Below are 15,000 nucleotides of genomic sequence, written 5' to 3'. Positions count from 1 at the left end.
CTGTCGCCCTGTTCACCCGTCGCCCTGTTCACCTGACTCCCTGTTCACCCGTCTCCCTGTTCACCCGACTCCGTGTTCACCTGTCGCCCTGTTCACCCGTCGCCCTGTTCACCTGACTCCCTGTTCACCTGTCGCCCTGTTCACCTGACTCCCTGTTCACCTGACTCCCTGTTCACCTGTCACCCTGTTCACCTGGCTCCCTGTTCACCTGACTCCCTGTTCACCCGTCGCCCTGTTCACCCGTCGCCCTGTTCACCCGACTCCCTGTTCACCCGTCGCCCTGTTCACCTGACTCCCTGTTCACCTGACTCCCTGTTCACCCGTCGCCCTGTTCACCTGACTCCCTGTTCACCTGTCGCCCTGTTCACCCGTCTCCCTGTTCACCCGACTCCGTGTTCACCTGTCGCCCTGTTCACCCGTCGCCCTGTTCACCTGACTCCCTGTTCACCTGACTCCCTGTTCACCTGACTCCCTGTTCACCTGTCACCCTGTTCACCGGACTCCCTGTTCACCTGACTCCCTGTTCACCCGTCGCCCTGTTCACCCGTCGCCCTGTTCACCCGACTCCCTGTTCACCCGTCGCCCTGTTCACCTGACTCCCTGTTCACCTGATTCCCTGTTCACCCGTCGCCCTGTTCACCTGACTTCCTGTTCACCTGACTCCCTGTTCACCTGACTCCCTGTTCACCTGTCGCCCTGTTCACCTGTCGCCCTGTTCACCTGACTCCCTGTTCACCTGTCGCCCTGTTCACCTGACTCCCTGTTCACCTGACTCCCTGTTCACCTGTCGCCCTGTTCACCCGTCGCCCTGTTCACCTGACTCCCTGTTCACCTGTCGCCCTGTTCACCCGTCGCCCTGTTCACCCGACTCCCTGTTCACCTGACTCCGTTCACCTGTCGCCCTGTTCACCTGTCGCCCTGTTCACCTGTCGCCCTGTTCACTCGTCGCCCTGTTCACCTGACTCCCTGTTCACCCGTCGCCCTGTTCACCTGTCGCCCTGTTCACTCGTCGCCCTGTTCACCTGTCGCCCTGTTCACCTGTCACCCTGTTCACCTGACTCCCTGTTCACCTGTCGCCCTGTTCACTCGTCACCCTGTTCACCTGACTCCCTGTTCACCTGTCGCCCTGTTCACCTGTCGCCCTGTTCACTCGTCGCCCTGTTCACCTGTCGCCCTGTTCACCTGTCGCCCTGTTCACCTGTCGCCCTGTTCACTCGTCGCCCTGTTCACCTGACTCCCTGTTCACCCGTCGCCCTGTTCACCTGTCGCCCTGTTCACCTGACTCCCTGTTCACTCGTCGCCCTGTTCACCTGTCACCCTGTCGCCCTGTTCACCTGACTCCCTGTTCACTCGTCGCCCTGTTCACCTGTCACCCTGTTCACCTGACTCCCTGTTCACCTGTCGCCCTGTTCACTCGTCTCCCTGTTCACCTGTCGCCCTGTTCACCTGTCGCCCTGTTCACCTGACTCCCTGTTCACCCGTCGCCCTGTTCACCTGTCGCCCTGTTCACCTGACTCCCTGTTCACTCGTGGCCCTGTTCACCTGTCACCCTGTTCACCTGACTCCCTGTTCACCTGTCGCCCTGTTCACTCGTCGCCCTGTTCACCTGACTCCCTGTTCACCTGTTGCCCTGTTCACTCGTCGCCCTGTTCACCTGTCTCCCTGTTCACCTGTCTCCCTGTTCACCTGTCGCCCTGTTCACTCGTCTCCCTGTTCACCTGTCGCCCTGTTCACCTGACTCCCTGTTCACCCGTCGCCCTGTTCACCTGTCGCCCTGTTCACCTGACTCCCTGTTCACTCGTCGCCCTGTTCACTCGTCGCCCTGTTCACTCGTCGCCTGTCAGTGACGTAATATCCTCGTTATCCCTGGTTTCCGCTCGTACTGCCGTCGTAACCAACGGCGTGCTCACGCTGTTGTTGTTTCGTTCAGACATTATGGACCACGGCAAGCAGAGTTTGGGACAAAAGGAGAACTAGAACGAGGATCAATATCAGCGTGGCGTTTTCGAGAGCTAGCGTCCGCGGCTAACTTCCACTTGACGAGACGGCGCTCTTGTATGTGCTTTATTAGACAGTGAGCAAAGGTACATAAAACTAATCAATGTTATATAGCTCAACATGTTAGAGTATGGTCAGTGTGTTATTCTAATGTTGATCTCACTCACTGCTAGTCTCATACAGACAAGCGAACACACAGAATAACATTATAACTTTATCACACTCAGATGCAGTGTAGTGTGATAGTGTAGAGCCAGTGGAGCAGCGCTGCGTTCCCTCACACGTTTCACTCGTCTGATTAACTGAGTATTATTCAGCACTTGTGTGTAGTTCGCTAGAATGAAATGTCCTTTATCTCCGCGGGACTAGCGTGTGGCGCTGAGATGTCTCTCATTAGCGATCGCGCTCTGCTTCACACCACAGTCATGCTAAACACATCAGTGTATTCACTCATCCATACACATTATTCCATCCATCGCCATGACGACAAGATCCATAACTCCACTAATGCGTCATCAACATACGCCTGTGTTACTGTCAGAGGTTAGCGACCGCTAGCTCCGAAATACATTACATATTGTAGCTTTAAATCATCGAATGGCTTTTTTAATAAACAAGTTCAATAACAAGTTCAATAAAACTTAATAAGTTTTGTAATATTTTTTATTCAATGGATTTGAGGCGTATAATTCATCAGATCAAAACGCATCATCACAATCTTTACATAAAACTCAACGGTCACATGACTATGAAATGTGAAACTAATGAATGTAAACAACAGCAGATATAGATGAACGTGTAAAACATGCTAATACTGGAGATAAAGAGAAACATTACAAGATTAAATAAATAAATGAAGATCAGACAACAGTGTGGCCAACGCTTGATAACGTGAGAAATAATCACATTAAAAACTGGATGTTTATGACATGAATGTGTTTCATAATCCAGATATAAAGAGGCTCTTGAGCAGAATCAGCTGAAGTGACTCTCCTACGCATGAACATATCTGGATATTATATCAATAAATCTCTTACACCTGAGCTCTCCAATTACCAGCAGAAGAATCATTCATATACCAAACAGACAATCGAAGTAAACATGTTTAATGTAAAACCAACAATACAATAAAAATATGTATATTTTTCACTGACTGTTTTTCTCTAAATAAACACAAAAATGAGGCTCGATCATAATCATTTATATGTAACAATATTAATAGACCCATTATCAAACAAACACATTCTGTGTGACTGAAGCAAACGAAGCGATTCGATCAGAGATGACTCTGAGTCGGTTCAGAAGCAAACGAAGCGATTCGATCAGAGATGACTCTGAGTCGGTTCAGAAGCAAACAAAGCGAGTCGATCAGAGATGACTCTGAGTCACTTCAGCATTCAGAAGCAAACGAAGCGATTCGATCAGAGATGACTGAGTCGCTTCAGCGTTCAGACTGCAGACTGTCCTGCTTATATAGCCTTAAATAGCTACAATAAAACACATATTCACGATGACACTGTGAATATATCGCACATATTAAACACATCAGCTCTTCACAGAAACACAGACAGAAGTGAACCTCCATCAGTCTGACGAGCGCTTTGAAGAGTCAAAGGAGTGAATGCGTTCAGCAAAGCAAAGTCTTTAATTTAAGCAGATGCGGCGGGTTTACTTACTCGTTCTTAACCTGATTATGCCTAAAGTGTCCTATTATGCTTTTATTATGCCTATTATGCTTTTTGGTGTCTGACCAATCAGAGCAGAGCAGCTCTCAGAGAGGCGGGGCTTAGAGAGACTGAATCTTCGACGGAAGCATTTCAGACACTGAGAGGAAAGAGCTGATGCTGCAGTGGAGATTATGAGGACATTAGTGTGTGTTTGACCTTGAATGCATGTAAAACTATTGTAGTAGACGCCAAAACAACATTACAATATTTAAAATAGCATAAAATAGCACTTGACCCTCATCCTTCCCTCGGGTCATTTTGACCCAAAATTCATTTTTAATATTTTTTTTTTTTAATATTGAGTGTTCATCAGAGGGTTCACCAGGAATTTTGTCGCACTTGAATACACCAAAAAAATTATGGATTCGAGATGTTTTGTGGTTGAAATTTTTCTAAAGTAACAAATCCTTCCCTCTCGGCTCAATCTGACCCCCTGAGGAATGAGTGGATTGCGAGGAATGCTTCAGTTCACATAGAAAAACCTAAAAATGCTAAAACTTTATCAAAGAATGACTGTATAATGTCTGCATGTGTATCTGAGTGCACACTGAAGGGAACTGACTTTAGGACCCAGAGGAACAACTCGTTTGCTCATATAGAGATATAAGCTCATCTAGAGTCATGAAATATCATCTTATATTATGTATTTCCCACAAGAGGTCAAAGACTCCCAGTGTAAGATATGTAGAGCTGAGTTACAGGGGTCATGCATGAAATTGTGAGTTATTTTGAATTTAAGTTGAAAGAATCTGAGGAATGTGCTTAAATTACCATTTCTTTATTGATCAAATCTAGTAATTTAAAGGTAAATAAAATAAAAAATAACACAAAAATCTCCAAAAAATTGCATTAAAAAATATAAAAAATATCATCAAAATGAAATAAAATAAGCTTTCTGAAAAAAATAAAATAATAATAGCGTATAATTGTAGGGGTTCGGGTAATTTTGCCCCGCGAGGGAAGGATGAAGCCGGAGAAGTGTCGGGAGGGAAGGATGAAGCCGGAGAAGTGTCGGGAGGGAAGGATGAAGCCGGAGAAGTGTCGGGAGGGATGAAGCCGGAGAAGTGTCGGGAGGGAAGGATGAAGCCGGAGAAGTGTCGGGAGGGAAGGATGAAGCCGGAGAAGTGTCGGGAGGGATGAAGCCGGAGAAGTGTCGGGAGGGATGAAGCCGGAAAAGTGTCGGGAGGGAAGGATGAAGCCGGAGAAGTGTCAGGGAGGGAAGGATGAAGCCGGAGAAGTGTCGGGAGGGAAGGATGAAGCCGGAGAAGTATCGGGAGGGAAGGATGAAGACGGAGAAGTGTCGGGAGCGTCTGCTGATTATTTTCATTGTTGAGTTTGTCACTAGTGAACATTACAAACCAATAACCGGGATCATGTGGTATTACTAGACAGGTAAATGACATGAATTTGATGAAGTTTGCATCTGTTTATGACTGTGAATCTGCTTTAAAGCGCTGCAGAAATCAGGCTGACTCGACACTTCCTGTCTTCTGTGCCGGTGATGCGTTTCCTGTGCGCCGGTTACGTGCGCTCCTCGTGTGTCCTGGGCCGGCGTGTGCGCGGGTCAGCGAGGCTGCGGGTGTGGCGAGTGTGCCGCTGGACGCCGGGCAAGCGCAGCTCCTCCTCCTCCAGGAGTCGGGGGTCGTCGGGGTGGACGGGGCGGGGCGGAGGGTAGTTGGGCTGGTAGTCGGAGCCGTAGCTGCCGTACGGGTCGCTGTCCTCCTCGGCCTCGGGTCCATACGGCTGAACTACAGGGACATCGGTGTCAGTGAGGTCATCAAAGCCCGGTTCTGACCCGCACACGCACACACACACACACACACACACACACACATTACTGAAGCAGCGGCTCTCAGCCGATCCACCAACATCAATGACATGCAGTTAATCATGCAGAAGAATAAACACACCGACCTAAGTTTGTGTGTCCAATCAAACACACTTACCCGCCCACAACTAGAGGTCTGCTACCCGACCCGACACTGACCTGAGCCCGACCCGATCCGAATCGACCCCGACCCCGAGCCAACCCCGACCCGAGCCCGACTTGAGCCCGACCCTGACCCGCGCACGTGCTGTTCGGCAGTATTCCAGTCACAACACTTCAATCAGAGGATGCTGAAACCTCAGCTCTCCATGCTCTTCCTCACTCCTACTATATGTGTGTCAATAGTGACGTTAAATATTTGAGTTCCAGAGGAGTCAGTGGCTTTTTCACCTGTTCAACCACAGCTAGGCTTCACTGGTAAGTCTGTGCGTCTGCTGTGCTGAGTCTGCTGTGCTGAGGGGCCGCTGCCTCGGGGGAACGCTTGTCTGTACATGTGTTTGTTTAATTATCGTTGCATGCAATCGTAGAATACTGCATATTAGAAAAAGAGGGTATTCACTGTGAGAAACGCCCTCGGGTTCGGGATTAGGATATGAGCGTAATGGTCGGGTTCAGTGCAGACCTCTAGTCACAGCATGGACAGAAAACACGACTCGGATGACATTACAGAACCGTAAGGATGAAGTATTATCCGCTGAAAACATCAAACCAGCGACATTTACAGACCAGTTTTCCTCTCCATTCTGCGTATTAATATATAAACATGTCAGGATATTTTTGGTGCTTTGCTACAAAACCAGTTGAGAACCATTTAGTTAAAGAGTGAGTTCACCCAAAAATATCATCAATTCATTCAAAAGTGAAATGTGAGAAATGTCTGAGTTTACGTAGAGTTTGAAGCACGAAGGCTAAATTTAAGATAATTGATGAGAATTGAGTTTGTTCTCAAGATGCCAATGAAATCTTTCAGCCACTCTAGCCTGAACCTCACGAGGGAACGATGACAGAATGATGGGATTTTTGTGGGTGAAACATCACTTCTCATTGGTTGCCAGGCCACACCCCTGCCCCGCCCCCACATGTATACATGACTCTCATTGGTTGCCAGGCCACACCCCTGCCCCGCCCCCACATGTATACATGACTCTCATTGGTTGCCAGGCCACACCCCTGCCCCGCCCCCACAGACACTCACTGCTCATCCGTCAGACGCTCAGCCTGTGTTAGTGTGTTAGTGACAGTGTTAGTGTGTTAGTGTGAGAGTGTGTTAGTGTGAGACACTAAGATTCCTCTGTTTGCACTGAATAGAGTTACTGCAGTAGTAAGGGTACATGATGAACACAACCAACTCCTCTTCTACAGAGTTTGATTGACAGGCCAAATTAAAAGTGAAAATGAAGGACACTACTCTTCTACATGCTGCTTCACACTGAAGAGAACACAATGAGGTAAAGATGCATAAATTGGAGAAATTATCTGCTAAAAAATGCGATTACAATTATGGCAGTTGTTTTCCTCAGAAAACTGAAGGCCTTAAAGGGATAGTTCACTTTGAAATAAAATTTTGGTATGTTTTAGCTTACCTCAAGGGCATCCAAGATGTTGGTGTCTTTTTTTCCGCAGTAGTTTCAATTTTGATATTTTTAGGTCAAACCGTTCTTGTCTGTCAGTCATATAATGCAGGTCGATGGTCACTGTCTCAAAGAGCAAGCACAGAGTCCAAATTAAAACAATTCCCCATCGTCCAAATTAAACAATTCCACATCGTAAGTACACATTGATGGCCTAAGACACGAAACGAGCGGTTTGTGTGAGAAAACCAACAGTATTTATATCGTTTTTACCTCTTGAACACAGCCACGTCCAAGTGATCTGAGGGCGCGCTCGCATCCTGCTGTGTGACGTGTGTGCAGACTGGTGCATAGATATATACACTAGATGTCGCCTTGTCTACTGCAGTTCATTGGAAACCGTAGCCAAGGCGACATCTAGTGTATATATCTATGCACCAGTCTGCGTACACGTCAGATCAGATCACTTGGACGTGGCTGTGTATAAGTGGTAAAAACGATATAAATACTGTTCGTTTTCTCACACAAACCACTCGTTTCGTGTCTTAGGTCATCAATGTGTACTTACGATGTGGAATTGTTTAATTTGGACGATGGGGAATTGTTTTAATTTGGACTCTGTGCATGCTCTTTGAGACAGTGACCATCGACCTGCATTATATGACTGACAGACAAGAATGGTTTGACCTAAAAATATAAAAATTGAAACTACTGCGGAAAAAAAGACACCTACATCTTGGATGCCCTTGAGGTAAGCTAAAACATACCAAAATTTAATTTCAAAGTGAACTATCCCTTTAAAGCTTCTCTTGAGCTTGAGGAGATGTGTGTTAAAGCGATTCAAACTCAAGCAGATGGACACGCTGAAACAGCTCATGAGCAGCTCACGTCTGAATGAACACACACTCAGCGCATGTTCATATTTAATAACAGCACTGAGGTTTATTGATCTTGCAGGCGTATGAATGAATGCAGTGTGTTAATATTCCATTCTGAACAGCCAGAGAGAATTTATATTTGTCTCATGCAACACGTGCAAAATGATCACATGCACTACAGAACCCTTATGAAGCAGAGACGGTCAGTACACACACACACACACACACACACACACACACACACTCACTCACACACACACACACACACACACACACTCACTCACTCACACACACACACACACTCACTCACTCACTCACTCACTCACTCACTCACTCACTCACTCACACACTCACTCACACACTCACTCACACACTCACTCACACACTCACTCACACACTCACTCACACACTCACTCACACTCACACACACACACTCACACACACACTCACTCACACACTCACTCACTCACACACTCACTCACTCACACACTCACACTCACACTCACACACACTCACTCACACACTCACACACACACACACACACCATACACACACTCTCACTCTCACACACACACACACACACACTCACCTCCCACATTGTACCCGAGGCAGGCGTTCTGGTCGCAGTATCCGGCTGGGCCCGGGGGTCCCACTGGTCCTGGTGTTCCGGGTCTGCCAGGGCTCCCAGGGTTACCGGGGCGACCAGAGGGACCAGTACTTCCTGTCCGGCCTTCACCAGGGGGTCCTGTGGACAACAGGAAACAGACTCTTCAACTTCCTGTTTCATATTCTATCCAGTAATGTAGCAGTCAAATAAGGTGCCCTTAAACACACACATTAGTCTGGAAGTCTTATTTTTCTGTGTGTTTTCACTGTTTCACATCGGTTTTCTGTCCGCCTGAGTGATTTAGTGGTGCGGACTGGGGCGTTCTGACTCCAGCTGGGGCGGACTGGTGCGTTCTGACTCCAGCTGGGGCGGACTAGGGCGTTTGACTCCTGCTGGGGCGGACTAGGGCGTTTGACTCCTGCTGGGGCGGACTAGGGCGTTTGACTCCTGCTGGGGCGGACTGGTGCGTTCTGACTCCTGCTGGGGCGGACTGGTGCGTTTGACTCCTGCTGGGGCGGACTGGTGCGTTCTGACTCCAGCTGGGGCGGACTGGTGCGTTCTGACTCCAGCTGGGGCGGACTGGTGCGTTCTGACTCCAGCTGGGGCGGACTGGTGCGTTCTGACTCCAGCTGGGGCGGACTAGGGCGTTCTGACTCCTGCTGGGGCGGACTGGTGCTTTCTGACTCAAGCTGGGGCGGACTGGTGCGTTCTGACTCCAACTGGGGCGGACTGGTGCGTTCTGACTCCAGCTGGGGCGGACTGGGGCGTTCTGACTCCAGCTGGGGCGGACTGGGGCCATCTGGGGCGGACTGGTGCGTTCTGACTCCAGCTGGGGCGGACTGGTGCGTTCTGACTCCAGCTGGGGCGGACTGGTGCGTTCTGACTCCAGCTGGGGCGGACTGGTGCTTTCTGACTCAAGCTGGGGCGGACTGGTGCGTTCTGACTCCAACTGGGGCGGACTGGTGCGTTCTGACTCCAGCTGGGGCGGACTGGTGCGTTCTGGCTCGAGCTGGGGCGGACTGGTGCGTTCTGGGGCGGACTGGTGCGTTCTGACTCCAGCTGGGTGGACTGGTGCGTTCTGACTCCAGCTGGGGTGGACTGGTGCGTTCTGACTCCAGCTGGGGTGGACTGGTGCGTTCTGACTACATATGGAGCGGACTCGTGCGTTCTGACTCCAGCTGGGGCGGACTGGTGAGTTCTGGTTCCAGCTGGGGCGGACTGGTGAGTTCTGACTCCAGCTGGGGTGGACTGGGGCGTTCTGGTTCCAGCTGGGGTGGACTGGGGCGTTCTGGCTCCAGCTGGGGTGGACTGGTGGTGCCTGTGCTCTCACTGTGCGACTACGGATACAGAGATAGAGTCCTTCTGCTGCAAAGAATTTCAACGATGCCAATCTCTCCTGGACGAAATCTCTGCATCAGACGAGGACTCGGACGTTTGTGTTGTGAACCATCCTAGTTTCTAGATTAGTGGGAGTGGCTTGCGGAGCTGTGCAATGTGGTGCATTGTGGGAGTTGTTGTCTTCCATACAAGTGTGCCCGAAAGTTACTTTCTGTCTTTCCTCAGTCAAGAAGCCACCAAATTCTAAATTTATGTTACATTTCGACTACATATATGACCCACTTTAAATAAAGATTAATGTTCCCACGGGTGAAATGCTCCTTTAATATAATTTATCGCAATTTATTTGATACTAGTGCAAAATGCTTGTGCAAAAACTGTTTTTGTGTGTGTTTTTAGTAATTGTTGGTTTGGTGTGTTTGAGTGACATTTTTATTTGTGCATGGTAGAAAGCAAATACTGATACTGACATAATGACATACAATAAATGTGGAAAGTTTAACTACACGATTCAGGGAGCAGATACACAGTGAACTCAGAGAAAACGCTACTTAAGCTCCGCTGCTTTCTTCAACCCTCTCTGTCTCTGGTCCTGGGCTGTGCTCACTCAGTGTGTGTGTGAGAGGGGGAGTGGCCAGCTGTGCTCACTCAGTGTGTGTGTGTGAGAGGGGGAGTGGCCAGCTGTGCTCACTCAGTGTGTGTGTGTGAGAGGGGGAGTGGCCAGCTGTGTTCACTCAGTGTGTGTGTGAGAGGGGGAGGGGCCAGCTGTGCTCACTCAGTGTGTGTGTGTGAGAGGGGGAGTGGCCAGCTGTGTTCACTCAGTGTGTGTGTGAGAGGGGGAGTGGCCTCTGGTCCTGGGCTGTGCTCACTCAGTGTGTGTGTGAGAGGGGGAGTGGCCAGCTGTGCTCACTCAGTGTGTGTGTGTGAGAGGGGGAGGGGCCAGCTGTGCTCACTCAGTGTGTGTGTGAGAGGGGGAGTGGCCAGCTGTGTTCACTCAGTGTGTGTGTGAGAGGGGGAGTGGCCTCTGGTCCTGGGCTGTGCTCACTCAGTATGTGTGTGAGAGGGGGAGGGGCCAGCTGTGCTCACTCAGTGTGTGTGTGAGAGGGGGAGTGGCCAGCTGTGCTCACTCAGTGTGTGTGTGAGAGGGGGAGTGGCCAGCTGTGCTCACTCAGTGTGTGTGTGTGAGAGGGGGAGTGGCCAGCTGTGCTCACTCAGTGTGTGTGTGAGAGGGGGAGGGGCCAGCTGTGCTCACTCAGTGTGTGTTTGAGAGGGGGAGGGGCCAGCTGTGCTCACTCAGTGTGTGTGTGAGAGGGGGAGGGACCAGCTGTGCTCACTCAGTGTGTGTGTGAGAGGGGGAGGGGCCAGCTGTGCTCACTCAGTGTGTGTTTGAGAGGGGGAGGGGCCAGCTGTGCTCACTCAGTGTGTGTGTGAGAGGGGGAGGGGCCAGCTGTGCTCACTCAGTGTGTGTTTGAGAGGGGGAGGGGCCAGCTGTGCTCACTCAGTGTGTGTGTGAGAGGGGGAGGGGCCAGCTGTGCTCACTCAGTGTGTGTGTGAGAGGGGGAGGGGCCAGCTGTGCTCACTCAGTGTGTGTGTGAGAGGGGGAGGGGCCAGCTGTGCTCACTCAGTGTGTGTGTGAGAGGGGGAGTGGCCAGCGGCTAGAGCGGCAAAAGCCAGTGTGTGCTTCTTTTACTGATATATATTTACCGATATATTTTTTCTCAGGGAGATAGTGTTCGGTTCCAGCTTTAGAGCCAGAAATATGGAGCACAACTGGAAGAACTCAAAACTAGAGGTTTTTCGCATTTCATGGAAAGAGAGCATTATTGCACACAGAGAGGCCTTAAAAACTGCTAGATCTGCTTATTTTACGTCTCTCTTAGAAGAAAACAAACACTACCCTATTTGATACAGTGGCTAAACGAAATATAAAGCTTCTACTTCTGAAGTTTTTGAAGTTTTATGAACTTGTTCACTTATAAGATTGATAATATTAGAGATAAAATTATAACTATGCAACCGTCTACTACAGTATCGCATCAGACAGTGCATTGTAGTCTCCCTGAGGAAAAATTTGATTCATTCGTTGAATCAACATCGACAACATGTATGTTAGACCCTATACCGACTAAGCTACTGAAAGAGATGCTCCCAGAGGTCATAGATCCTCTTCTTAATATCATTCATTCATCTTTGTCATTAGGATACATACCAAAAACCTTTAAGCTGGCTATGATTAAGCCACTTGTTAAAAAAAAAAAACTTGATCGTACAGAATTAGTAAATTACAGGCCGATCTCGAATCTGCCTTTTCTGTCAAAGATACTAGAAAAGGCGGTATCCTCACAACTATATTCCTTTCTTGAAAGAAATATCTGGAGGATTTCCAGTCAGGATTTAGACCGTACCATAGAGTGAAAAAAAGTGAGGTTTACCTGGAGGTCCTGTAGCTCCTCTCGGCCCCTGCACACCCACACCTGGATTCCCTCTCTCTCCCTTCTCACCCGCAAGGCCTGATGATGAAAACACACACACACACACACACACACACACACACACACACACACACACACACACACAGTTTCAGTGTCTCTCCATCATCTCTGCTCAAACACGATCAACAGGTGTGAATGTGATTTACTCTCATCTCAGTCTTTAACCCTCTGGGGTCTAAGGTGTTTTTGGGGTCCTTGAGATGTTCTGACATGCCCTGACATTTGTGCTTTTTTCAGTTGCTTATAAACATATTAATGGCAAAAAAAATGACACTATTTAGCACAAACAGGGCTACCATAATATGTGAGCAACAAGAATGGACATGTTTGCATTTTTGAGAGAATAATGTTTATGCATGGTTATTGAAAAAACTAAAAACTAAAGTTTCTGAAATAAGGCCACAAAACACATACTAAATATGTGTCAATAAGACTTTTGACTAATGGATGTTGTCGCCTAGAGTTTTTTCTTCAAAATGATGTGAAAATCACCCTGCCTTATCATTCACATAACACAATACATTGATTTAAATTTTGCAAAGCACTTTCTGTTTGGAAAGGCAAAATTCGAGTGGGCGTCAACGATCCAATGACACCATCATGCATATTTAGTTGTTCGCACCTGAGGAGACAATGGGGCCTGCATACTTAATGAGCCATTCATTCAGGTGTGTCACCTATAGCCACAAGAAAGAATGCAAGAGCAACAGTTGGAAGCATCTCAATTTTTATTAAATTTTTTCACAAATTGTGCTTGCAAATTGGCCTATAATATCCAAGGAAAACATGTCTAGTAATTGTGCAGTTAATTCTCATACTGTATTTTCAGTTTTGGAATATTTATCCTCTCCCCAAATTTGTCACTAATAAAACACAATAAAAATGATTTAAAGAAAAGGCTTTTTAGGGATATTTACCTTTTAATAGTTTGTTTACATCTACCTTGTAAATATATTTTTTTATTAAAAAGGTTACAATTACAACAACAATTCAAGTGTAATCTTTCTTTGTAAAAACTAAAGTATACATTTTATCATACATATTTCAAAGTTAAGGATTTGATTGATTATTTGATTACTTTATTTTTGACAAAACATACTATATTTAACATATGAGCAAAAATTGGCAAACAAAAGCTTATTTGAGGTGGCAGATATTTTACAGTAAAAATGTATAATCTATCCAAAACTAATCAACGAAATGTTGTCTTTCATTTGTCTGTAACATAGGTCTTTCATTTTTATTATAAGAAATATAAATGTTAATTTGCAGTTTAATACGTTGCTTATACAAATACATTTTATTTCCACATATTTCAGTCGATTTTTACTCAGTATAGCAATACAGTTTGCTAAAAGCGAAACATTCATTCACTCACAGAAACGCCTGACTGTAACGTTGTTTTTATGAAATATTAGGGCATATAAATGTTAATTTGCAGTTTAATACGTTGCTTATACAAATATAGCCTACATTTATTTCAACATATTTCAGTCGATTTTTACTCATCTCAGTATAGCAATACAGTTTGCTAAAACATCATCATTCATTCACACACAGAAATGCGATTTAAATTAAACTGTCTTTTTGCGAGCTGTGGTAAACAGCGCATCTCTGCCGTTCATTCATTCACAAACAGAAACGCGATTCACTTGAGAAGGAAAAAAAACTTACTTCAGTATTCCTCAGCTCAGTCGGATCCTTGCTCCTCGAAATACCCGCACTTCTGAGGTACATTTTCCATTATTATTATTCCTCACAGCGCTGCGAGACGGTGTAAACAAGTAATGATCTGAATAACTTGTGTTTTCTCGAGCTGATATGGGGGCGTTCACAGGTTTGCGTGATTGCCTCAGTAATTTGCGTTTGAATAGCGCGCGCTCTCCGTGGCAGGGTCACATTAAAAATAATTCGATGAGATGAGAACGACTGACATCTCGCTCTTTTCTTACAGATTACATGAACTGAGAATATTTGTTTTTTATATAAATTACTTCATTTAAAAGAAGAGAATTCAAGCTTCTACCTGTGTGTCTGTATGCCTGTTTGACTGAGTATTCGCTGAGTTATTGTTCATTTTCGGACGCGAGGCAGACTCGCTTCGTGTTATTTTTCTTTATTTGGCAAAAAAGCAAACACTTTGTTTTTATTGTGAGTATACACAAAAATAATACACATTTAACAGAATCAGATTGATGTATGAAACGTGTTTGTAATATCAAGTCAACAGAGCAAAATTAATCTCTTTTGAACTGATAAAAAAAAAGCGAGCTGGTATCAGCCGGCGATACCGCCGACCCCAGGGGGTTAAAACACACTCAATATTCAGTAATATTGTAGATTTCACTGCAGTGACACTATCAGACGAGAACAGAAGCTGAACTGAGGTTGATCTGAGTAATCACTCTATGATCTGAGTAATCTCTCTATGATCTGAGTAAACACTCTATGATCTGAGTAATCCCTCTATGATCTGAGTAATCCCTCTATGATCTGAGTAATCCCTCTATGATCTGAGTAATCACTCTATGATCTGAGTAATCCCTCTATGATCTGAGTAA

General features: G+C 46.7%; 1 protein-coding gene across 1 annotated transcript in view; it reads right to left on the bottom strand.

Annotated features, from left to right (window-relative positions):
* Window positions 1-2,645: 2,645 nt before the first annotated feature.
* The window catches only part of LOC309491414 (collagen alpha-1(XIV) chain-like), a gene marked incomplete at its 5' end in the record, with an annotated part of 42,861 nt that continues 30,506 nt past the window's right edge, over window positions 2,646-15,000 (bottom strand). Inside the window, 3 exons of the mRNA XM_082190476.1 lie at window positions 2,646-5,515; window positions 8,592-8,747; window positions 12,380-12,484. Coding sequence (XP_082046602.1) covers window positions 5,247-5,515; window positions 8,592-8,747; window positions 12,380-12,484 — 530 coding nt within the window. The 3' untranslated portion in view covers window positions 2,646-5,246. The remainder of the gene's footprint in view (window positions 5,516-8,591; window positions 8,748-12,379; window positions 12,485-15,000) is intronic.

The sequence above is a fragment of the Leuciscus leuciscus genome (genome assembly GCF_965113295.1).
Source record: "Leuciscus leuciscus genome assembly, contig: HAP1_SCAFFOLD_233, whole genome shotgun sequence".
Lineage (NCBI taxonomy): Eukaryota > Metazoa > Chordata > Actinopteri > Cypriniformes > Leuciscidae > Leuciscus > Leuciscus leuciscus.
Note: the sequence above shows the minus strand (reverse complement) of the source record. Positions and strands in the feature narration are given on the sequence as shown.